Here is a 25,676-nt window from a genome sequence, read left to right as displayed (position 1 = left end):
ACTACAATTAATGTTTTTTTCCTTCCACAAAATAAACTCTTCAAGGTCATGTTGTTAATGATGTCATTAATGTCATTAATATTAGAAGCACAGGTTACATGTACATCCAATATCTACATGATCAGAATTCACTGTTAGAAATGTGTTTATTGCAAGCCATTTTCTTTGTAGTAGACATTGGTTAGCAGTATTAGTACCTGTTTTCATAATTGAGATGCTATAAATCAGTCATTTAACCACTTACCTTCGTAACCCTTGTTCTGTGATATTTTATGCCTGTCATTTGACGTGTCGCACTGCTGATTATAACTCTATTAATTGAGTATAGAAAATAACACATTCCAAGGTGAACAGACAACATACATTTTACCTTCGATGAGGAGTGTTCCTGAAGTGAGTGTATACTTGTGAATACATGACTGTGTAGTGCACACACACACACACACACACACACACACACACACACACACACACACACAATCATTTAAAATCCCATTTCCTTTTTCCATTGCATGAAAAGTAAAATTAAGTGTAGGGACTAGGGATGATATAAAATGCAATACAAAGATGAAAAACATGCTTGATGAATTCAACAAAAAACTGCATCACATTCTTAATGTAATTGTTTTTTTTTAAACTACTAGACTCACAGCCAAAAGATCTTCAGAACTTCAATGAAGCTAACAATCAGTCAATCACGCAATGAAAGCCAAGGTGATTAACAGTGACAGTTGTGGATTCCATCACCTTTAAATCATATCAGAAACTTCCTCTCCTGCTTCTGGTGAACAATACCAATAAGTATGTAGTAGAGCAGTACATTTCATGTTGAAAAACCAACAGTTGTACAGCTATTACATTACTCCAAGCTTTCAAGTTAATTTATTTCAGTAATGACTACAGAGCAGCAGGTCTGTGTCAGAATTTCCATGCACAATCAAGGTGAATAGTTTAATAGGAGCTATTATAATGCAGCATAGTCACATAATGTAGGAGTAATTGGATATGTCAGCTCCCACAAAACAGTCTTTGCCCAGATGTGTTTCATTCAAACCACTAGAGGCAAAAGAAGGTGGGGTGCTGGCAAGAGATGTCCTTTGAGAGGAGGAAAGTATATATTTTTTAAATATACCTGTATGGTAGTGAACAGCACAGTATGATCCAAGTAATGAGGTATTGGTATTTCACCTCTATTCTTCTGTCTTTCATTCATTTTTGGCAATATATACTCCTATGATTATGGCACAGTGACCATGAACTTTGCTCTGGGCAATCCCAAAAGTGTATAGGGCACAGAAAGGCACATTGCAAGACATTGCAGGACCATGCTCTCTCTATGTATCTTACATTGTGTCTCTCTCTACACATCCAAATGTGCATGTGACTGCAGGTCTCTCCCTTCTGAGGTATTGTCTCTCTCTCTCTGCTCTTCAGATGGTACTGGTAGAAAGCCATTGAGTTTGGTGCGCTCTGTGGCATACTGTGACAGATTTGTCAGACTGGTGTTCCCCAGCTTCCCTTGTCCATTTCCCTCAGCCTCGCCTTCCTCTTCTTCCGTGCCGCTCTCCCCCAGCAAGGTGCCTCCGTTCTCCATGGCCTCACACGCCCGCCGCACATCCTCAGGAATGTTCCTCCTCAGCTCTCGGTTCTTGCTGCGCCTGGCCAGCTTGCTGAGGGATCCAAAGCGCAGGCTAAAGACATTCTCCTCGGGCGATGGCTCGCCAGCCCCCTTCAGCCTCAGGTTATTCAGCTTGGAATTGATGCTCTCCTGGGAGGAAGTCTTGAAGGGGCCGGTGTCCAGGCTGGCAAACGCAACCCTCTTTTCTGGGGACAACATATCCAGGGAGTGGGCTCGCTGCTCTAGGCCCAGCTGGCGGCGCTCCATGCTGCGGATGGTGGCGGCCCGCTGGAGCTTGTCGTGAACCTCCACACTGAGCCGGCGACGGGTTTCACGGAACTCGGCGCGTACATTCGCTTGCCACTCAGCCGCATGAGCCTTGAACTCCCCAACCTGTTGAAATATGGCATTACAACAGAGTAATCTGCATGAATTTATGCAAATAAAGTGCCACGACAACTAGAGCTACAAAGTAAAAAGACCATCTCTTTTTACAGTAGGCTACCAATGCTGCAGTATAACAATGCCAATAATAATGGAATTACTATTCATAATCCAGTTTTAGGTGATGAGGTCACCTCATCAATGAAAACTTGAGTATGAATAGGCCTTTAGTAATACTGTTTGTATTATTATTACAGATGCATATCACAACTCTTGTAAATCTTTTTTCAGGTACAGTCTATAAATAGTGTTCACGTATTTGAGAATACACACATAGCTCCATATGGATTTTTATTTATTATGCTTTTAATTATTGTCTACACCAGGCCGAAGGCATGGGGAGAGAGTATGTTCTACACTCCGTCCGTCCGTGTGTGTGTGTGTATGCACTATTTATACTTATCTAATTTAGTTCTATAATGCATAATGGTGACTACAGTATGCCAAAAACTAATTTTTCTTTTTAATCAAATGTTGTGTGTGTGTGTGTATCTCTGGATGTTCCATGCCTACACTTGACTGGTATGTATAGGCCCCCCAAAAAGTTGTATTACAATTGTATTCCACTTTATTTTCGGGGCCTATATCCGTTATTGCTTTGCGCGCGCACGTGTGTGTGTGTCCGCCCGCCGCCCGTTACCAGCTAATCTCTCTTCGTTAACCCGGGTTGATGCCAAACTTTGCACACACACTCCCTGGATGCCAATGATGACCCTCTGCCCCAAACGGCCTGTTATAGCGCCACCATGAGGCCGATTTTGCCAAAACACATTTATGTAGAATACTCGTACACATTTTATCCATACATCACGCAATTCAGTATACGCTATCCATAGTCATGTGATCAACATGGATCTGCACCATTTTCCATATTCCAGCCTGATTGGCTAAGATTGGCTTCGTCGTCGGTCACAATCACAGTATCTAATTTCCCTGAAATTAATTGTGTACATGTCCACTAGGCCGAGGATGACATGTCACTTACTTTTTTTTCCAAATCAGCCTCACGGTGGTGCTATAACAGGCCAATTCCTGATTTTAACTATAACTGCATCTGTGTACAACTTTGTATGCACTCCCTAGACTAGAGGCCATGGAAAAACATTTTCCCAGTTATAGTGCCACCCACCATGAGGCCGATTTCTACACATTAGTCACACAGATTTCATCCAAATCTCACGCAAATCAGTACACATGATCTCTGTAGTCATGTGATCACAACGAGTCTGTTGGATTTCTCAGATTCTACACTGATTGGCTAAGATTGCCTTCCAAAGTTTTCAAGACTGGCTCGTTTTGTACAAAATGCTGCAAATCATGAACGCAGGGCCCGAGTGCAGTGAAACTGCACGCATATTCCCAAATCCCACTAAGCTAAGGAAGCAATGCCACTTGACTTTTTTCAAATAAGCCTCATGGTGGAGCTATAACAGGCCAAGTCATGTCTTTACATGCAGCGATCTGCATAAAACTTTGTATGCACAAAACATTCTATGTGCAACACTCTTTTTTTATATTAGAATTAGAATATATTAGAATTCATCAAGCATTGATATAAATATCAATCCTGCTTGCGCAAGCAGAGCGCTCAAGTACTAGTTTCGCCCAGGACGACTTTTGATGCGTACACACCGTCCCATGACGTCAGGGTATAACTGGTATAACTAGCTAGTTATACCTTGACGTCATATGCTGGGACGGTGCATACGCATCAAAAAGTGGCGCAAAGTAACCACAGTATACCGCTAATCAACTTACAAATTACATATACATATACACAGAGGCATTTAGTATTAATATCACTATAGTCCAAGATTAAGTAAATTTAAAGCAATTGACAATTTCAAATAAAAAATTATACTGTATACGTGATAACATATTTTATTTCAGTTTATATACCTTTTTTTTCATCGGATATTGATGATTTATTTTTCTTTGAGAAACTACAAAGGGATTCAGAATAATTATAAATCGATAAAACTGTATTTCTTTTATAGATAGAAACTTGTACCATACTTCATAATACTACTTTTTTACATGCATAAAGTAGGTAGGTAGCGAATAGCTAAACCTAATAATTCAACATTTCAAACGTTCCTTCACAGAGAAGCTGAGATTTGACAGTTTGTAGCGGTCGACAGTACTTGCACGCTCTGCTTGCGCACTAGTAGGCTATGGCCTACTAGTGTGCAACAAGCAAGTAGGCACTCGACAGAGTTCAGTTCTAGTTATTATATAGTTTTATCATGTAGTGTTATTTTAGCAGTTGTTTTTTTACCTGGGCTGGGTATCTGTGTATTGTGTCTGTTGTATGCCGTAATTTGAAGTTGAAAATCAATATGTCACTGTCATTTGTCTAGGCCTCTCTCTGTCTAACGCTTGGGACGTACGCTAGAGAAGACAACTAGATGGCAGACAATGAAGGCGGGGTAAGAGGGGAGGTTGCAACTAAGTGACCTTTTCTTTACCGTTACTCTAATGTAATGACGGACGTTGTAATTGAATGTACCCCACCTCCACTTTAGTCTTCTTGGACAGAACGCGGAGCCAGTCTCCAATCATGCTCAGGACCGCTGCGAAGTACGCCAAACCCACCAAGATCCAGAACCATACCAGAGGCTTGTACCACTTCATGTACTTGATCTTGCGGTTCCCTCCTGTGGGATGAGGACAAATAAATTGGGCTGTCACTACAGGTTTGATTATATACATTTTGAATTGTGTGGATCTCATGATCCACATGGGATTAGTGTACTGTGATATGATAGGATTATTTGTATAGACTCGTCCATAAAAACATACAACATAACTGCTAAATGTTGTAGATTGTATGGAAATAATTTCACCGATTTGTTCCTACAAAGTTTGCACTTTGTTGGTCTTTGGTAGTTTGGAACGAACCCTCAAAGAGAAAGTTCAAAGTTCTCTTTATTTGTCTCCCATGGGAGGAATTTGCCTTAGAGTAAAGTACAAAATGCTTCAACTCCATTAAATATTTTTGCGAATGCAGTGAGCACTTACTATGAGACCTAGCAGATCATGTCTGTCTGTCTGTGTGTGTGTGTGTGTGTGTGTCCGTGTCCCCCCCCCTTTGTGCCCATATATGGAGCTGAGTGATTTGTTTGTGATTGATGCAACACACTCCATATTTGGACGTATAGCTGCTTTGGGGACTCTTTATATGGTTATGGCTTAAAAATTACTGAACTTAAAAAAAGAATAACTTAAAAATAAATCTTTAAAAAACCCAAATATGTACGAGCTGCGTTCGCTTCCCGTGTTTGCACGTCTTACTGGTTCTATCTACAGTAACTATGTCTGTATGTCTGTAATCGACGTAACTCGAGAACCGTTCTCCCCACCGACTTAAAATTCGACACACGTTCCACACTCCCACAGGGAGTGCAGTGCATGGTGTTGAGTTGGTCGGACACACGGTTGTCCAGAACCGCCTCAAAAGGTCTCTGCCGGGCCAGACTCCATATTTGGGCATGCCTGACAAAGATCTGTTCTGACATCTGCATAAACTCCATATTTGGGCATGCCTGACAAAGAACTCCATATATGGGCATAAAAGGGACACAGACATAATATCTGGGTGGGGCATGCATTTCCAACTTTCATCGTTCCAAGTAGGCCAGTGTCCAACGGGCACCACTCTAGTTTTATAAAAGGGAAAACATGTCCTTTGTTCTCCGCCTACATTTTGCTCCTCATTGCACATTGAACCAATCTTGCAATCTTTCACTTTTCCCACATTTAAGTTGTTTGTTAGGATTTTTGCCATGGGCTATTATGGGACCTGCAGTCCCAGCCCCATGGGTGACTGTGGTAAAGGTTATGTGATTTAGACTCTGCTGGTGATGGTAATGAGTGAGTGACTCATGGCATTATTGCCATGGTTAATTGATCAGCAGGTGTTTTCACATAATTTCATATTTATAACTGTCTCCCCCCTTTATAGCATGCAGAGAGACCTTGGCTCTGGCCTCTGGGCTATACAAACACACTGCCAGAAGAGAGAGAGAGATGGCTCAATGCTGCAAAGTTTTGAAGTACTTTAAATGCATAACAAGCAGCACACCCAGCAAAGCCATGGGCTACAGTATAGGCGCACCGATACAAGCCTGTGTAGTTGTTCACATACTATACAAGTGTGTTTAGTCCATAAATCATAGAAGTTTAATTCCCAAACGGTCTCATTGTATTGGCAAGAACCAGTTACTACATTACTTGGCACAGAATGTAATATTGTAACATATCTTATTACTTTTTTGCAATATGTTATATTATGCAGTATGTCATGCAGCATGCCTATTTACCTGCCACGTAGTCTCCTATTCCAATAGTGGTGAGGGTGATGACAACAAAGTAAATGGCCTCCAGCGTGGTCCAGCCCTCGATGTGTTTGAAGATTATAGCTGGGATGGTGACGAAGACGATGCAGCCAGCCAGGATGAACATTATGGTGGACGTCACTCTGATCTTGGTCTGGCTAATCTGTCTGTGTTTTTGCTGAGCAAATCGAAACGGCACAAGTTACGAGAAGTATACGGTCAGGAAGCAAAGACGGGAAAAAAACTGGGAGCTGGATGAAATGAAATTAGGAGAAGTCACTCATACTAAGAGCTTGTTAAAATGAAACACGCATACTCCTAATGAACAATGAGAAAGCCAACTTGAATAGAAATCCACTTGGGATGACCTAATTGAGCAAATCTTTGTCACAGAAACCCATACTGCTGAAATGTTTGTGGTGTGAATAGGGCCCTTGGATAGAGCTCATTCTGCTCTGTCAAGTTTCTCATTCCCCTGACTGACAGGATTTCAGTTCCATCAGCTACGTCCCTATGCCATCACCATCATACACACCTGGTGGCCCGACAACAAATCAGACGCACATAATCTATATCTATTCTCAAAGAGTCAGGGTTAGAGTCAGATACCTGAACAGTGGCCCAGATAAAAGGCTCTAATTCCCTTGTTTGTCACTGTGGGAGCTCATATATTGGTGCCTTTTTATAAACTTGACATTGACATTCACAACAATAACAATAGCCTACAATGCAACGCTGGCAAGTGGCAACTCACCCTGCAGATTTTCTCTACTCTCAAGATACTCTTCACAAAGATGGTCCCCAGCTGGTCACCAATCCCTGCTAACAAGAAACCAAAGAGTGGGATGCCAAATATGGCATACAGGATGCAGAAGATCTTTCCACCCTCTGTGCTTGGGGATATGTTTCCATAACCTGTCCAGAGAAGAAAAAGAGCGAGAAAGATTGGAGGATGGTAAAAGAAAAACACCAGGAGGAGCACTTTTTCTAGTTGGTTTTCTGATGCGGTCTGGAGCGGTTCATCTGGCGGCCGGAACCCACGACCGGAACCTTCCCCCCTTTTTTCTAAACCGGATCACACGGCACAGTTTTAGAATGATCCCACCCATTTGCTTATCACTCGAATGCAATTGAGCCAGCAGGCTTGATTGGAGCCTACTGGCTCGAACACACCTTCAGAGTGTATCAGTGTATCGGAGTGCAACACACCTCCCAACCGATAGGGGGCCGGGGCGCGTAGCTGAAAACCTAAAAAAACTGCTCGGATAAAAATGCTTTTCATGAAACAACGCACCGACGCAGAATGCACGGGTGCTAACAGCCGGTCCAAGAAATGTATAATATCTGTGGCCCCGGGGTGAGCACTTTATATTTGAAACCTGAACGTTTATGTACACGTTTGCAGTCCCAAAAAACAGGCTGAATTAGGTTTCGCCGTGACACTCGTGAAGTACAAGCGTCATGTGAACCTTTACAGTACACCCAGATATACGCGACAAAAAGCCGCTCGCGCCAGGAGTCTCTTCCTGGTTTTTAGACAGCTGGTGGATGGAAATGAAGCTGCACCCACGCAGGAAAAAGCTGCGTCGGCAAAGCGTTTCCTGTTTTCTGGCCGACACAGCTTTATCCCAGTTGTCTAAAAACCAGGAAGAGACTCTGTTATTCTGTGGATCGGCCCATGTGCTCTGACCTCCGCGTGGACGGTGGCCAATGACAAAAGAAGTTTACGGTTATTGAGATAAGAAAGATATTAAGGTTCTATTTGTGCTATACCTATGGTTGTGATCACCGTCCCGGCGAAGAAGAAGGCACTTCCCAGGTCCCAGTAACTGGAGTTGTTAGATGTTTCACCGAGGGGACTCACTCCCGCACTCACAGCGTCAATGGCGTGCTGAAAAGGGGAACGCAGTAGATTGTTCTATTTTACTTGTGGAAGACAGAAACAGTGGGCCTAATCGTTGACATGGCATTAGGTGAACAAATGATATGATGGAAGAGCAAATTATTTTTTATACAATGGAGAGTGAGAATAGAAGCATCTGCACATTATATTTTGCCAATACCTAATTTGTAGGTATTGGTCTAGTACAGTAAGGCATTCAATGGCTTGCATGCCAGCTCAGCTGATGACAACAAAAACACGTGTCTGCCTTTATAGCACACACCATAAAACCACAGTGCGAAGAGAGTGCAGTAAATCACTGTGTGTGTGTGTGTGTGTGTGTGTGTGTGTGTGTGTGTGTGTGTGTGTGTGTGTGTGTGCGCGTGTGCCTTTTGTTATGTAAGGGGATGTGACTTGATGGATGGGCCGTGGTTATCTACCTCTCCGATCAAGCTGCAAGGTCACAGGGGAACAAAAGACAACATTGAAGGTGGAAGGTTAAGCGGTTGAAGGAAAAGGAGAGGAATGTGAGGAATGTGTGTGTGCGTGCGTGCACACTGGTCATATGGGACAGTCACCTGCTGCTGAAGGACCTTTAGTTCTCATCTCTTTGAGTTTTGAGTCTGTATCGCTGTTCTTAATTCCCCTGCCCTGTCGCTCCACATTAGCTGCATTATTGCACCCATTCTGCTCCCTTCATGTGGTCTGTAGTGTTTCTATAAAAATCTCAATCCTTATATCACATTCTCAGAGCAAATTCACGGCTAATGGTGTCACGTTATCAGTCTGTTGTATACTTTTATTATGTAGTCTTGTCCTAGTGTTTCCTGTTTTCCCTAGTTACTGTTCTGCCTGTCTTGTCTCACCTTCCTGTGATTACTCCACCTGTGTCCTGTTAGTTTCCCAGCCAATCCCAGTGTTGATTGTTGTTCTGTTGCACCTGTGTCTAGTCTTTATAAACCTCCCTGTGTTCAGTGTTCCCTTGTCAGATTATAATTCATTGTTACTGTGTTTGTCCTGCTACACTTTACTGTGAGTTTATGTTAATAAATATATTGGACTACATCAGTTTGCCTGCTTGGTTCTGCTTCTGGGTCCTCACCTGACACACCGTGACAGTATAATCTGACCAACATGGACCCAGCAGAACTTCAGCAGATCGATGAGGACTTGCAAGTTATCGACAGCTATGTCAATGCGGTTAAAGAGACGACTTGTGTTCAGCAGCAAAGGATGGCTCTCAGGTTGGCCTTGAAAGAGACTTTTTGTTTTATGAAAAGGTTTCCACAATTGGCTCATCTGGTGGATGGAACAGCCAGGCAATTAAGAACTTTATTGGCATCTTTGCTATCCAACAAGCCTGTCACTCCAGCTTGCCCTGCATCCAAACCTGCTCACCAGCCTGCTTCCCAACCTGCTCCTCAGTCTGCTTCCCTACCTGCTCACCAGCCTGCAATCCAGTCAATCAGGCTGGGGTCTGTAGGCCTCCAGCCCGTCTGTCCTGAACCTGCCCCTGTTGACTCTGTGTTCCCTGAGCCAGCCGATGCTGAGACGGCTTCAGCTTTGGATCCTTTCATTGGGACTCGCTTGGCCATCTTCAGGGGGAACCGGGGGAGGGGGCGTGGTCGCCATGGCTCTCGACGACGTCAACACTCCTCACTGCCCAGTGTCGCCGAGACGCGGCCACCGCCGCCCAGCGACGCCGAGACGCGGCCACCGCCGCCCAGCGACGCCGAGACCCGGCCACCGCCGCCCAGCGACGCCGAGACGCGGCCACCGCCGCCCAGCGACGCCGAGACGCGGCCACCGCCGTCCCAGAGGCCGTCGCTGGCACACAGCGACACACTGCCAGAGCTCAGCGCCACAGAGGCTCCGCCGCTGCAGCTCGCCTCCACTGAGGCCCCGCTGCTGCAGCTCGCCTCGTCTGAGGCCCCGCCGCTGCAGCCCGCCTCGTCTGAGGCCCCGCTGCTGCAGTTCGCCTCGTCTGAGGCCCCGCCGCTGCAGCCCGCCTCGTCTGAGGCCCCGCTGCTGCAGCTCGCCTCGTCTGAGGCCCCGCCGCTGCAGTTCGCCTCGTCTGAGGCCCCGCCGCTGCAGCCCGCCTCGTCTGAGGCCCCGCCGCTGCAGCTCGCCTCGTCTGAGGTCCCGCCGCTGCAGATCGCATCCACTGAGGCCCCGCCGCTGCAGCTCGCCTCGTCTGACGTCCCGCCGCTGCAGCCCGCCTCCACTGAGGCTCCGCCGCTGCAGCCCGCCTCCACTGAGGCTCCGCCGCTGCAGCCCGCCTCCACTGAGGCTCCGCCGCTGCAGCCCGCCTCCACTGAGGCTCTGCCGCTGCCCCCCGTTAACTTTCTGCCAGGGGCTTCAGCAACTTTGGGTTCCCAGCCCCCTCGACCCCGCTCTGAACAATGTAATCCTGTGAGTGGTTATTTTGGTCCGCCGGATAGTCCTTTGGCCACTCTACCTGTCGTTCTGTCTACCTGTGTCCCGGTTTGTATGTCTGCGTGTCTGTCTGCCAGTATGCTTGTGCGTTTGTCTGCTCCCCAGTGTTTTAGTCCCCCTAATCTGTTTACCCACCTGTTGTGTCTGACTGCATGTTTGTCTGCCTGTCTGTCCGTTTGTCAGTTTATTTGTTTGTCTCTTGGTTTGTCTCAGTTTGTGCCTGTCTGTTTGTCTGTGTGCTTGTCTGCGTGTCTCCCCACCTGCCTTTCTGTGTAACTTTTTGTTCTACCCTGCCCTTAGCCGTACAGTGTTTTGTAAAACTTGTAGATCTGGTCTTTTGTGATGTTTCAGTCCTGCCAGTCTTTTGTTAGTTTTGTGCCCCTGTTTCCCTCCGTCCGACTCCCCTCCACCCACCCTACTCAGTATTCTGGGATTTTTTTTTTGTTGGAATGTCTGGGATCCATTCCTTGGGGGGAGGTACTGTCACGTTATCAGTCTGTTGTATACTTTTATTATGTAGTCTTGTCCTAGTGTTTCCTGTTTTCCCTAGTTACTGTTCTGCCTGTCTTGTCTCACCTTCCTGTGATTACTCCACCTGTGTCCTGTTAGTTTCCCAGCCAATCCCAGTGTTGATTGTTGTTCTGTTGCACCTGTGTCTAGTCTTTATAAACCTCCCTGTGTTCAGTGTTCCCTTGTCAGATTATAATTCATTGTTACTGTGTTTGTCCTGCTACACTTTACTGTGAGTTTATGTTAATAAATATATTGGACTACATCAGTTTGCCTGCTTGGTTCTGCTTCTGGGTCCTCACCTGACACACCGTGACAAATGGGCCCTTTCAAACAACATGCAGCTGGGTTTTATTATTTGGTCTGAAATCATTTTCTTTTCAATATTGCTGATTTGATGTGAAGACATTTCATGGGACAGGGTTTAACCACTTAAACCATATATATTGTTGACTGGTGTCCCCCAGGGGTCTATACTTGGTCCCCTCCTTTTTCCCTCTACATCAAATCTCCTCCAGCTTGTAAATTGGCTATTTTTGGTGAATGTTCGTCTATTATGACAATTAAGCCCAGAACAGGGACACTATATGGGCCCATATAGTTAAAATATAAAACTTCAGTACTATTACCGACATGTTTTTTTGATTATGGGTGTAAATGTAGGATATTCTGATTTGGGCAAACAATTTGTGTGGCACTCGCTTGCCCATTGTTAAATACTTTCAACCTTCCTGACACACATTTTGTACCATTGCTACATATCACTTCACATCATGGCACATGCCTTCTCATAAATATGCATGTTGGTCCAGAATCATCCTCCCTAATGAGGCTGTTCTTAAAATCTGTTTCTAAATTTAGCCAATTACAGCTGTTTTGTACATACAATATCAAAGTGGTAATTATGAAATGAATGCAAAATAACCTCATTCCTGAGCCAGAAGAGAGATCCATGAATATTCCCTGTGTCTTGTACTTCATGAGGAGATCTATTTTTGTCTTTCTTCTCACCTCAACATCATGCTGCATTAATGATGTGCCAGGCCCACAAAATCACATTCCTGTTGCCATGTGAAGATGACAATTTGTTTGCCTTGTATTCTTTTTTTTAAGTAAACCTCTTATAATGGGGGTGCGCACGCTTTTCCGACACACCGAAGATCCGAAGCGGGGGGACATGCGGACATTCAATGTTATTAGACAACTTTAGAAACACATTGGTGAAGAAGTTTCTTGGTAACGATTTAGTTCCCAGATTGGTCAAATACCTGATAAAATGCCCTTACTATAAGTGCTCTGGCATATAGTGCAGTGTCATACCGCATTGCAGCCGCAGGATCATTAGAGACCAGATTTTTCTTTTTCTTAAAAATTTTATCCCACGATTTTGTAACCCAGTTTTCATTTCACCTGCAGTGCCAATTATCTAATGTAATCCTGGGCGCTACACTTCCTCTGCCAACCTGGGGGGGCAGCGGACTGACCTCATGCCTCCTTCTATGCATGAGGAGTCCAAGCTGCTTCTTTTCACCTGACAGAGGGGAATTTCCCCGGCCGGACGTAGCGCGTGGAAGGGACACATTATTCCGACCAGTTCCTTTCCCCTCCATCAGGCGCCCCGGCTGGCCAGGGGGAGGTAGTTTTAGAGACCAGGATTACGGCATGTTTTTGTGAGGGTATCTACCCTAGGGGACACGGGGAGAACATGCAAACTCCACACAGAAAGGCCCTATCGCCAACCCCCGCCTCGGGTATGGGCACTGATGACGTGGAGGAGGGAACACGCCGCCAGTGCCCACAGCGTCCCCAGCGGGAATCGAAACCAGGACCTTCTAGCTGTGAGGCGACAGCACTACCAACTGTGCCACCGTGCCCGTTGAGACCAGATTAACTTGCTGTGGCTCTCCACGCTATGCTAGGTGACCTCACCCAGCCGAGCAGGAAGCCTCACTCAGTTCCTCACCCTCTGCACCGGGTTACGGTATTATGCTCTGAACAGTATACCTAATACCCTCTCGGTCTCTGGACATTACTGAGTGGTATTGACTTTCCTCCTTTAACCTATGAATAAATATTTGGAAATGGAACAAAGGCAAAATATTTGACCATACTAGTTTGTACACCAGTTCCCTAAGCTCCCTAATGGAGTGCCTACTATCCATTTGTGGTCTCCAGCCAGATATGGCTGCACCAAGCATTATCCTTCTCCTTAGACTTAAAAAGCCTACTGACAAATAATGGAGATGTTTGATTAAGTATTAGACCTACCTTGACAACGTTTGCCTCTTTCATATTTCAACATATTTCTCCCTAGCATAACTATGATACAGTCAATTCTGTTTGGACAAATGGACCCAGCTAGATGACCTCCTACTACCCCTTCCAAAACATTCTAGCAGCCCATTATGATTTCAAGTCATTGAATTACAGCCCAGTCCATCATGAAAAGGCACTCAGTGTAATGTGGAAACCCTGGCCGACAAGCCATCAAATGCCTAGCTTATTTCTATCTCTGTTTCAGCACATCCAGACTAAACACAATCAGTATGAAAATGAACACCTGTCCTTTTTGTTCTCCTGAGTAAATTTCATCTCTACTTAACCTGGCAGAATTATTCTTATTGGCGAAACGGATTAAGATACTTTTAGAAGACTGGAACCTCAGTTCCATCACAGTGGGTCAGGAAATAGAAATTAATTGTGTGTGTGTGTGTGTGTGTGTGTGTGTGTGTGTGTGTGTGTGTGTGTGTGTGTGTGTGTGCGCGTGCGTGCGCATGCATGTTGGCTCAGTCATTCCCATCTCCCAACAGGTCCTTCATCATCCATGATGCATACATGACAACATGGTCCCAAGGGACAGAAAAAAGACAACTTTAGGATAACCTCAAAAGGTGCTACACCAGCACCACAATATGAGAGGACACTGGACAGGGCAGACCAGATAGTAAAGTGAATTTACTAGCACAAATTCAGCACACCAGTGTCAAGGTCGTGGTTCTACGATTCAGAAATCTTAAAGGACAATACTGGTGGTCTGACATGTTTCACGCATTGATTCAATATGTTATTATTATTAAAGCGATATTTCACTTTAAAAAAAACTTTCGTCACTTTATCATCTACTCAGGCTTCTGTGAACACCCTAAAGACAGTTTTTAAGTTGCTCAATTCAGTATTTAGATATTTGATACTTATTTTAGCTGCCCAGCCCCCTTCCTATACAAACCCATTGTAACTTCAAACTCCATTTTAACCATGTTAGATTCACATAAGATTTTAGAAATATCCCTTTGTTTTATATGGCTGTGAATAGACATTACATTGTTTGACACTGCAGATGATGATGATTATGGGGTGGCTTTTTGCATTATTGATGGACTCAAATTCAATATTCCCATCCCCGCTTTAGCCCTAAGTGACTCATCAAAAACCAAAACATGATGACATGGCTTCACATTGTGCCACAGTCTGAGTCATATCAGCAGTACAGTGAGAACAGCCAATTAACTTTACTGTATTGGCAGACGCACTGTGGGTGGGTGGACAGTGGGACACTGCTGATATTGAAACACACATGCACGCACGCGCGCGCACACACACACACACACACACACACACACACACACACACACACAACCTAAATGTTGTCAAGTCTTGACAAGAATGAGTCACCCTTTCTCTTGCTGTCTCCATCCTCCAGTGTGCTTTAGAGACCTGCCACTGTGTGACAGGACTAACCGTCTTTGATAGAGTGCTTGTAAAAGTGTAAAACACTGTATGGCCTGTGGGTGATTTCTCAAGACAGCACAAAAGTGTTTAGCTTTTAGTGTGAGCATGTAACGTTGCTTGTCTTCTGTGGTTGAAGGCTATACACAGTAAAATCCTCAGTATTGAACTCTGGAGAGTGTACAAGTGTCACCGGTTACACTTAAAGGGACACTTCACCCTTTTTGCAAAAAAATATATGTTAATGACGTTTAGAAGCTTTAGATCACTTTCCTGGGGGTATTTATGTGTGTAATATGTGGTTTTAGATATTTTAGATTGTAGCAGTGAGCCTGTTGTCTCTGATATCATGACACTGGTCTCACTACCTTCCTGGACTACAATTCCCATAATTATTTGGTGCACTGCTCCTCCTTGTGGATAGGGGGGAGAGCTGTCTTACTGAGACAACATGTAGTCCAGGAAGGAAGTGAGCCCAGTGTCCATGACATCAGAGACAACAGGCTCACTGCTACAATCTAAAATATCTAAAACCACATATTACACACATAAAGACCCCCAGGAAAGTGATCTAAAGCTTCTAAACGTCATTAACATACATTTTTTTGCAAAAAGGGTGAAGTGTCCCTTTAAGTTTGTGGGTTTGTTTGTGTTCATTTGGTACCATTTGTACACTCCGATTTCAATTAAAACATATGATTTTACTGTGTTATGAATGCCATTTTATTAATTCAGCTGTGCCACTGCTGACAGAATCTGAACATCTATCCATGCAGGAGACTCAACTGCTCTTACTACAACTGCTGCTGTAATGAATAATTGATTCCCAGTGGATCCTGGGCAAACCGGACTAAAGGTATTTATTTTACACTATCATTCAGTGGAAATACTGACACTGATTATTTTTTTTAACAAACCTGTGATAGACGTTATATGACTCAGAAGTTGATCATGGTGAGGGAAGGAAAGAAATAACAGAATGGGGAAAAAAGACTGAATGAATGGAGGTGAGTGTAGAGAAATTAGAGACACAGATGCAGAATGACTTCAAAATCTGGCATCAAATTGTGCACAGCAGGGTTGGTTTGTACCCGTCCATACCAACACCCCGCCTCCACCACCACCCGGAGCACACCAGAGCAAATGCCACAGACACTGCAGCTTCTCTCATAGGGGTTATCTGGTTACTCCACTTTTCACTTTCGCGAACTCCATATCCATATTCGTTCCTGGTATGATAAACTGTTCAAGAAAAACATAAAAATATTCCCTTTGCTATCTTTGTGGTGCAACCTGTGTGCAGCAGCATGAATCCACAAACAGTTATCACAAGGACCCGGCATTTGAGAAAGCCTGCACTGATCTCTGTCCAGTTCATTTCTGTCACGAAACAACTTCACACCTTGCCCATTAAAGCTCATGGTCATATCTCAAATAATTTTCCAATTCCGCTTCCAGCTGTACATGTCAGCTTGATGTACTGACCTTGATCCTTAACTCATGTCAGGTGATATCACAGTGCTGTGTGAACCCTCGCCGTGCTGAAGCTTTATAGGTGAGTGGTGACATTGCAAAATGATACTGTGAAACGCTACAGTAAAATACGTGATTTCCCTTGCCTGTTATTGGCAAATTTACACGGCGCCTGGATCAGATAGGTGATAAGTTGGAAGGATTTTGTGGGACCTTGCAGAGATTGAATGTGTCAGACAAATTAAATCGATGTCTACGTATAGAGGTCATTGTTTATGGTTGTCAATCATCTCTGGTATGGGTTCAGCGACAGGTCCATTATCCAAGGTTCATCCAATCATCTCTGGTATGGGTTCAGCGACAGGTCCATTATCCAAGGTTCATCCAATCATCTCTGGTATGGGTTCAGCGACAGGTCCATTATCCAAGGTTCATCCAATCATCTCTGGTATGGGTTCAGCGACAGGTCCATTATCCAAGGTTCATCCAATCATCTCTGGTATGGGTTCAGCGACAGGTCCATTATCCAAGGTTCATCCAATCATCTCTGGTATGGGTTCAGCGACAGGTCCATTATCCAAGGTTCTGGTATGGGTTCAGCGACAGGTCCATTATCCAAGGTTCTGGTATGGGTTCAGCGACAGGTGCATTATCAGAGGTTCTGGTATGGTTCAGCGACAGGTCCATTATCCAAGGTTCCTCCTAGAACCTGATTGGAAGCTTCTCTGATTTATACATACTGTATGCTGTTTAATTATATTTTTAGTTTCCATCCACATTTTTGCAGCAACTGTTAGTAAATATGGGCCATCTTAAAATCCTGAATTGTGACTGAAGATGCCATTAATAGGTATCAGACAATTGGTATCAGACATAACTAAGACATAACTTCCTCGGTTTCTTATAAAAGAATATTGCCACTGAGACCATTAGCCTCTATATTATGTGGGTTGTAGAAAATACCACTCTGGATTACATTTATAATTGTATATACATTTATATATAGTACACATTTATAATGTAGGATTGATCTTTTAGATTAAAATAATATACCTACATTTCATGGTAATTCAAATGCCAATTTACAATTGCAACCCCAGTTTACTACAAACGTAAACGAGAAAATCACATCTTTACACTTCTAAATCTATTATTTTCTGAATGTAAATATATCTCCATGTACTGGTGTTCATTGTTGGAGCTTTTGTTTTGTTCTGGATTTAACTTTTGTTAAAATCCACACAGAGCCAAAATCCTACACTATAGTAACACAGATACTATAGACTACAGATATTTTAGTATCTTCAGTAGAAATGCCCATTTCGCTATGATTACTTGCTCGGTTACATAATAACGCTGTTTACTGCAGTGTCACTGAGCATTAAAGATACTGCGATCTCTATGGAGACCCTGAAAGACTTATTGTGCTATAGCTATTGAAAGATGTACTTGCCTGTAAGCCAACAGATGACATTTAAACATCAATAACTGTACAGCAAATAGTGGACTAACCCAGGGGCAAGTAGCTGTGTGTGTGTGTGTGTGTGTGTGTGTGTGTGTGTGTCCTTATGGTGTAAAAGTCTCTATAAATTGCATTGGTGACTCATCAACAGCGGGAATGGCACTAATGACCAGTTCGATTCGTATTATTAATGCAAATGTAAATGTCAACAGCATTACACTTTAAAGTAACAAGCTGTGGAGTCGGCATGCAAATAATGCAACAAAAGCCTACTCAGTTTTGCATGATAGAAAGCTGTGTGGTGCACGTTGTCATTCTTGTGTGTATCCCGCCACTATACCATCCATTTAAAGCTGCAATCTGAACGCTTCATGTCCGTTGTCTCTCTCTCCCGAGAGTCCCGACAGAGAGATGTACGATGAATGATGTACGAACTACAGTAAAGAAGATGACGATGCATCTAGTGATGTATCCCTGGCTGTGAAGTACAGTACAGTACAGTACAGTACAGTACAGTACAGTACCACTCACTTCAGACGGGTCTGATTTTTATTTTTCTACACCCTGTTGTCGTACGACTGCTTCATGCTATTTATGAACATTTTTTAAAACATGCCCAAAATGAGGACCTCTTTCAACCATGTTGAAAGAGGTTAAAATAAGACCTGGAAGTAACATTACTACAGGCCCTCTCGTTGTCCAAAAAAACAAAGCAATGAATAGAAGAACAGATTAATCTGATGGTAGTCATAACATGTTTACTCGTGTGTACTCACGTAACTCATAGTTGACAGTGCTGCTCAAAGGAGAACACAAGAAATGGGAAATCTGCTTCTATGTCTGTTATGAATGAACATTCACAGTTTTCCCCCATTAGCTAATCTTTCCTCCGCAACGCCTCTCACCTTAATGATGGACTCCAGCTCGTTGGGGCTGACGCAGTGATGCCTGTGTAGAAAGGAGGCCTTCTCCATGGTGATGCTGGTCTTCTGGTCCCTCTCGAATGGCTGCTCCAGGGCCATGAACGCCAGACCTCCGCCCACCAGGTAGAGCACCACCACCACGGACACCTTCAGCAGTGGTAAAGAAAGTACTCACACTTTAAATAAAAAGTCTTCTGAAAGAATATATATTCAAAGATTTGTGCCACATTTTCAGGCTTTTTCAAAAATAGCAGACCTACAAGCTCGTAGCGCGCCACTCGGTGGGGCGCTATGAGCTTGTAGATCGGCTATTTTTCAATAGCTAAATAATGCTTAGTTAAAACACCATAACGGGTTCCCGTCCAGAATGGGTTAAAAGTATTAGTAGGAAATACTGCAATATACTGTAGATATACTCTGTTACAAGTAAAAGTCCACTCAAGTAAATTGACAAAGGTATTGGCATCAAAATGTACTTAAAATACCAAAAGTAAAAGTACTCATTATGCAGAATGTCCGGTTTCTTTCAAGTTTTCAAATGTATAGGCTACAAATATTTTTTTTAATAACAGATCTACAAGCTCACAGCTGTGAGCTTGTAGATTGGCTATTTTCAAATGGCCAAAATGTATAGGGATGAAAGTGGTTACGGTATGTTTTGTAATAATAATCTACAAAGTAACTATAGTAACTGAAGTTTTCAAATAAATGTAGTGAAGTAAAAGTATTGGAAATTGCAAATTGGCAATACTAAAAGTAAAAGCACCTCAAAATGTTATTTAAATACAGTAGCCTACTTGAATAAATGTACTTAGTTGCTTTCCACCACTGACCTTCAGCACCGTCTTCCACTTCATCACTGAGTGGAGCATGGTGGCTGTGCTATCGTAGCTGGTGTCCATGCTGGCCACCAGGCTGGCCGACCGGGAGGAGATGGATAGGCGTGGCAGCGGGCAGTGACCGTTGGCCTTTGGGTCACAGCCCGTGGGGTTCTGCATGGTCGCCACGCTGGCCTGGACCAGGCTGGACTTCACCGCGCCAGCCTGGACCTTCTTGGGAGGCACCATGTTGCTCTGAACCGCCACTAGGAGAAGACAGAGGGAGACAGATGGTGGTGAATGTGGGCCAATCCTTCGCGCTGGAAGTCAATGATATTGAAAAACAAAAATCACACCCGTGTGAAGTGAGGGGCGCTCTTATCATCGTACATCATCATGACGTAACATGTCGATTTGCTCAACTTCAACTAAATTTGGGCATCCGGAATAAGTAGGGGTCAAGTTCCTTGACTAGACCGGACGGTCCGGACACGCTATCCAATACAGGGTATGGATAGGGTTAAAGAGGGCAAGGGTACACCACAGAGTACCCTTGCATCTCAGAGGACAGGCAAGACGGGCAGTGTCGGTAGGTCAATCAGAGGCAAGCGGGGCGTTACCATGTCTATGCTCGGACGTAGAATAGATATACGCCCCACACAAACCCAATTGATTGACTTCAATGTAAACCAAAGTTCATTAGCCCTCGCTCTGAATAGCCAGCCCCCCATAGTCTCCCCAGTCACAATTTTCTGGAACCGTCGCTGCTGCCATATGACGTCATTTCTGAAAGCCAGACGTTGGAGACGCTATAGCGCCCCTTAAAAACACTCTCCTTAAGAGCAAACAGTAGGGGATATGAGATGGAGGGGGAGAAGGGGAACAAACTATTATCAAACTGCTATGTGAATTTGACTCTTTAAAGACATGTATTATACACCGACAGTATTGACATTGAATTGTGTTTTTTGTCCAACCCTCCCCATACAGTACCTTATAGGAGATATGGAAATGTCTACATGCCAGCAGGCAAATGATGAAAGCCATTAGTCTCGTCAATTGCAGCCCCTCTGTCCTTAGCTTGGAGGTAATATTATATTCCCCAGTCTACAAAGTAAATCCTGGCTGATAATTCAACTCTGAAACTGTAAAAAAAAAAAAAAAAGAAAACCTGTCTGTTTAAGTTTCTTTTCATTTTGCATCGTGTTTCTCATGACAAGAGTACAAAGCTTCGGGCCCATAAAAACATGACACTTAAAATCTTTCTCTATATCATAGGAAACCAGGATGCAATCTCTCTAATAGACCATAGAGTGGGGTAAGTGCCACTTTCTGAAATGGCCTGTGAAATAAATGCATGCAAGCTGGCATAGGTCATCCAAGGTGGGGGACAGCACCAAGGAGGCAGCCAAATATAGATCCTCTAAAGCATTCTATAAGCTATTCAGAGCCTGCGAGTTGTCACCAGTGTTTTAATTAAGATAAGCACTTTCTGCCAATGGAGATAGACTGTGGGTGAAATGTGGCCAACAATGATGCAGCCCAATAACTGGGGGAGGGAGGGGGGTTAATTGAGGGTAAGCAGGTTTAGTTGAGGCCAGGGTAAACAACAGGTTTAACCATCTGATATGTGAAAGTGTAAAAAGCAGCACTCACAAAGAACAAGTCACAGCCCCCCATACACCCCCCACTCTGATGAGTCAAGGACATCCAGGAAGTCTGTGATTCACCTCTTACGGGAGCTATAAATCTTGTTAGGGCTATTTGACAAAATATTTTCGTCCAAATACCTTGATATAATTTGATGCTATTCTGGAGATAATAATGGCTGCTTTCACAAGATATTTAAATAATGATAAGAATATTTCGAGAGGGGAAATTGAAATGCAGGTTATTGCGACCGAAGGTCGCATTTAACAATGAAATCTTGTTTTTGACACTCAAAATCCCCATACATGGGGAAAGCCTTGTCACACAAAATCCCCATACATGGTGAAAGCCCCCATACTGTGCCCAGGTTTCGTGACATCACTATGACATAGGTCTTGTGACATCACTATGACATCATTAGGGATGATAGTAAATCAGGGATCATATCATAGTAAATGCGATCTGCTGTCGTAATTAAGCCCATATATGGAGATCCCTGATGTCATCAATATTAGTATGGATATATGTCAGAACCTGTTCTGACAATCCATTATGTTGATCCTTACCCATCCATCCTTCCTCTTCGATGTCCCCTTTTGACTGATGAGAGAAAGAAATAGAGTCCGCAACACTGGTAAAGAAAAACTCAGCTCCACAGGTTTATTAATTCAACGTTTCTGGGATCTTCTTCAGGAATGACTTTTGACTGATACCTGTCCATTTAAAGTAAACTCTAGATGGGCCTGCCCCAAAGTTATTTGTGCAAGCAGCCGGCGAAAACTAGAGTTCTCAACAGGCCCAGAAATTAAGGCCCGGCCTTACCTGGGCCCTCATCAAACCCTGTACACTCAAGACACTGCCACCGCTGCCACCCTTAGATCTCCATATATGGAGCTGACCTGTTCTGACCTCATCAAACCCTGTACACTCAAGACACGCTCCATATATGGCCAGGTCGCTTCTCGCCCTCAGGCAAGAGTCTTACTGGTAATAATAATATTAATAATAATAACCAGTAAGACGCCCATGGGCCCATGGGCGAGGTCACGTGCACGCATCTGCCTGGGTGACAGCAGACTGCTGGGCCGGCGCTCTGGCATGGGGGGTCAGATCAACATATGGAATGCATTCTGTACTGGCCATATATGGAGCGTGTCTTGAGTGTACAGGGTGTACAGGTAAAGGATAACCCCTTGAGATGCCTCATCTCGTTTTAGAGGGGGGGCTCAAGATGTAGAGTCGCAGGCCGGCTCCATATATGCAGATCTAGTTGATGATCCAGTGTTCTCCATTTATGGCTATCCAGGGTTTGATGAGGTCAGTGTCGTGTTCATAGTAATCTGCGACCTACGGTTGATCATATTATAACACAATCCATGATAACTATCATCATCATAATCATAACTAGAAATGCACTTTGGAGAAAGAAGAGGAACTAACCAGGTGCTCAATAGAGATAGCAAGATGTGATAATGACCAGTAAGACGTGCAAACGCGGGAAGCGAACGCAGCTCGTACATATTTGGGTTTTGGACGTATAGAGAAGATGAATTTCCACACGTGGACAATAAATGAAACTAACTAACTAACTAACATAGCTGTTTTGGGGACTCCTTATATGGTTATGGCTGAGTCATGGTGACACAAATCACTCAGCTCCATATATGGGCACAAAAGCGGGACAGACAGACACACAGACAGACACAGACACACACACACAGACATGATCTGCTAGGTCTCATAGTAAGTGCTCACTGCGTTCGCAATAAAAAGGTGCTCACACGGATAAAAAATGGGATCAGGACATAGATAAAAACAGAAGGATCCGGGCACACAAAGTCTGAGTCCTATAGAGCTCTCTGCTATTCTAAATCCTTTAGACCCGTTATTGACCTTATACCAACCTTGAAACGTACCTTAGTTATACATCACCTGAACGGTGGTCCCTTATTGGCTGTTGGGAGGACATCGACATACATATCATAGGCCTACATCCCCAGCCAATTGCAGTACTTGTGCGCTCTGCTTGCACAAGTAATACAATAAACGATATTACGACAACCACATTTCCAGATGATATTGTCTCATGTCACATTATTGATATATCGATATATCCCCCAGCTCGACAGACAAATATCTTGATCACCACAGCCACACATTATATCCCAATTTACATTCCACAGTTTGTTTGATTTGGAATCTGTTTATTTGCTTTTGCACACATTTCAACACTAAAAGAGTTACTCTGGTAATTGTCTCTTAACTTGTCTTTGGGTTACCATTGTTATTAGGAGAAGTCCCTACCGGTGGGCTGGCCCCTTGCGTGTTACTTGATTTGGCCACGGTTAGTTTGTTCAGTTGACATTTGATTAGTTGTAGTTATATTGATTATTCATTTACCTATTTTATAGGCCTAGATATGCAAATTACTGGGGGCAAATAAAAGCCTGTGTTTTCAGTCACAACTCCTGTTTCCTCATTGTTCCACTGCTTGGTCCCTATCACAATTGAATCAATTAAACCAATTATGATACATGATACAAAAGAAGATTCAACATTGCCACATTGAACTACCATGACTCATAGGGAGCTATTTTTAGCGCATGGGGGACTGTAATTCTGATGGACGTTCTAGTACATTCACTGATAAAACACTTTCCCATTGCAAATGTGAACTGGGTCAAGTGACTGACTAACAAATGACATTAATTGCTTTTCAACTCAACTTTAATTGAATGAAATTGAATGAAATCAAATAAATCAACCCCATGGGTTGCCCTAATAATAACATACACCACAACAGAGGACATCAGACAACTGTATTTACATTATCACATTCTTCAGTTTTCAGCCCAGATGTGCATGCATAATCAAAGGACCAGCTGTAGCCTATAATAAACAGACTGTTCATTCCAAACCATGGAACATGCATTGATGAGTTTTCATTTCAAAAGCAATGAGATATGCTGCATTAGTCTTAAATTGTATTCAAACCACTGAAGCCACTTATTGATTTTGGGCAATTAGATTAAGTCTGTGCAGAGAGCATAATGCTTTTAGTAGATAGATCAGCCTCATGGCTCAGTCCTCTCTCTGCAAGAGCTACTGTAGCCTACGTATACCTCCTAAAGCCTTGCCATGCATACCAGATGAATGTCTGACTGATAACCTTGTTATTAAATTAAGTTGTTTTTCTTTCATTTTTTCATTAAAGAACAAGTGAGACACGCACACACGTACGCACGCGCGCGCGCGCACACACACACACACACACACACACACACACACACACACACACGCACACACACACACACACACACACACACTGTCTATCTATTCAATCAAGACAAGTGTTTAAGCAGTTCAAACCGGAACACTTAAGTGAGTGTTGCCTCTCACACCTTGAGCAAACAGCTCAAACAGCTGGCAAGCCTGGCATAATAACTGAAAACTATAATTCAGTTATATTATTCTGGATACCAGCGGAAAATACGTGGTCTAAACACAGGATATAGCCATGGGCTACTGCGTGACAACCATAACTCCATGTTGTTAGCATTTTTTTTAATTAATAAATAACACACGATCTTATATCTTCTATAGAGATTTAAGAGTAGCCTAGTATAATGTAAATTTCTGTTGTCTTATTTCTGGCTCTTTGCCCTGTTCAGTTATTTCCGGAGGTGGGCATCTCTCCAGCTGTCCTCTCCCTAACAAGGGGCGCGCTCTCCTGGCAGCACTGCCCATCGCAGCTGAACCCACAGGGATGGAGATGATCGAAATATCCTATATTCCTACCCGGACGCTTTGTCTTCTTTATACAGTTCTTTTTTGCGCAACGAAAGCATGCATGCAAATAGGCCTACATGGAATCTTGAAGGACACATTTTGAACACAAACAAATACATAAAACATTGTAAAAAACAAAACAAAAACAATTTTTATATCACGGTAAAACTATCAATTAACCCGCGTTGTATATTGTCAGGGAGCTGCTAGAGGTCAGTGTCACACATATAAATGTTTAGGCACTGAGTGACTGAGACTGAGGCAAAGTCTACATGCAAGTTTTAATTAGCAGATGTATGATGATAAACCTTGAGCCAAAATGAATCTATATTTACCAACCTTGTTCTGTGTCCCAATTAACTTGTTTCCTTGGAGTTTCTAGTGGAAATTTCATGGCTATTGTTGTTCTTATCAATAAACAATCCACTGGGTTAAGTAGCATATAAGGCTAAATTTACCGGCGACTAATTCAAATCATGAAACATTACATGAACCATCGGCGCTGTTTTCTTGTGTCTTCTGTACAATTCATGTCTTGAATGGTGAATTGAAATTCGAACGCTCATTGTCTCATTTAGCCGTCTCCTCTCAGCATGGCGTTAGCTTGG

General features: G+C 43.5%; 1 protein-coding gene across 1 annotated transcript; it reads right to left on the bottom strand.

The window, feature by feature from the left end:
• Positions 1–1,360: 1,360 nt before the first annotated feature.
• Positions 1,361–25,462, bottom strand: kcnk10b (potassium channel, subfamily K, member 10b; the record flags this gene model as incomplete). Its single annotated transcript, XM_080784354.1, has 8 exons — positions 1,361–2,011; positions 4,577–4,719; positions 6,385–6,577; positions 7,154–7,314; positions 8,173–8,290; positions 18,794–18,958; positions 19,645–19,895; positions 25,408–25,462. 8 exons carry the CDS (start codon positions 25,460–25,462, stop codon positions 1,361–1,363), a joined length of 1,737 nt encoding a protein of 578 aa, XP_080640480.1.
• Between the last annotated feature and the right edge of the window lie 214 nt (positions 25,463–25,676).

This window comes from Protomyctophum bolini, assembly GCF_963924005.1.
Source record: "Protomyctophum bolini genome assembly, chromosome: 15".
NCBI lineage: Eukaryota > Metazoa > Chordata > Actinopteri > Myctophiformes > Myctophidae > Protomyctophum > Protomyctophum bolini.
Note: the sequence above shows the minus strand (reverse complement) of the source record. Positions and strands in the feature narration are given on the sequence as shown.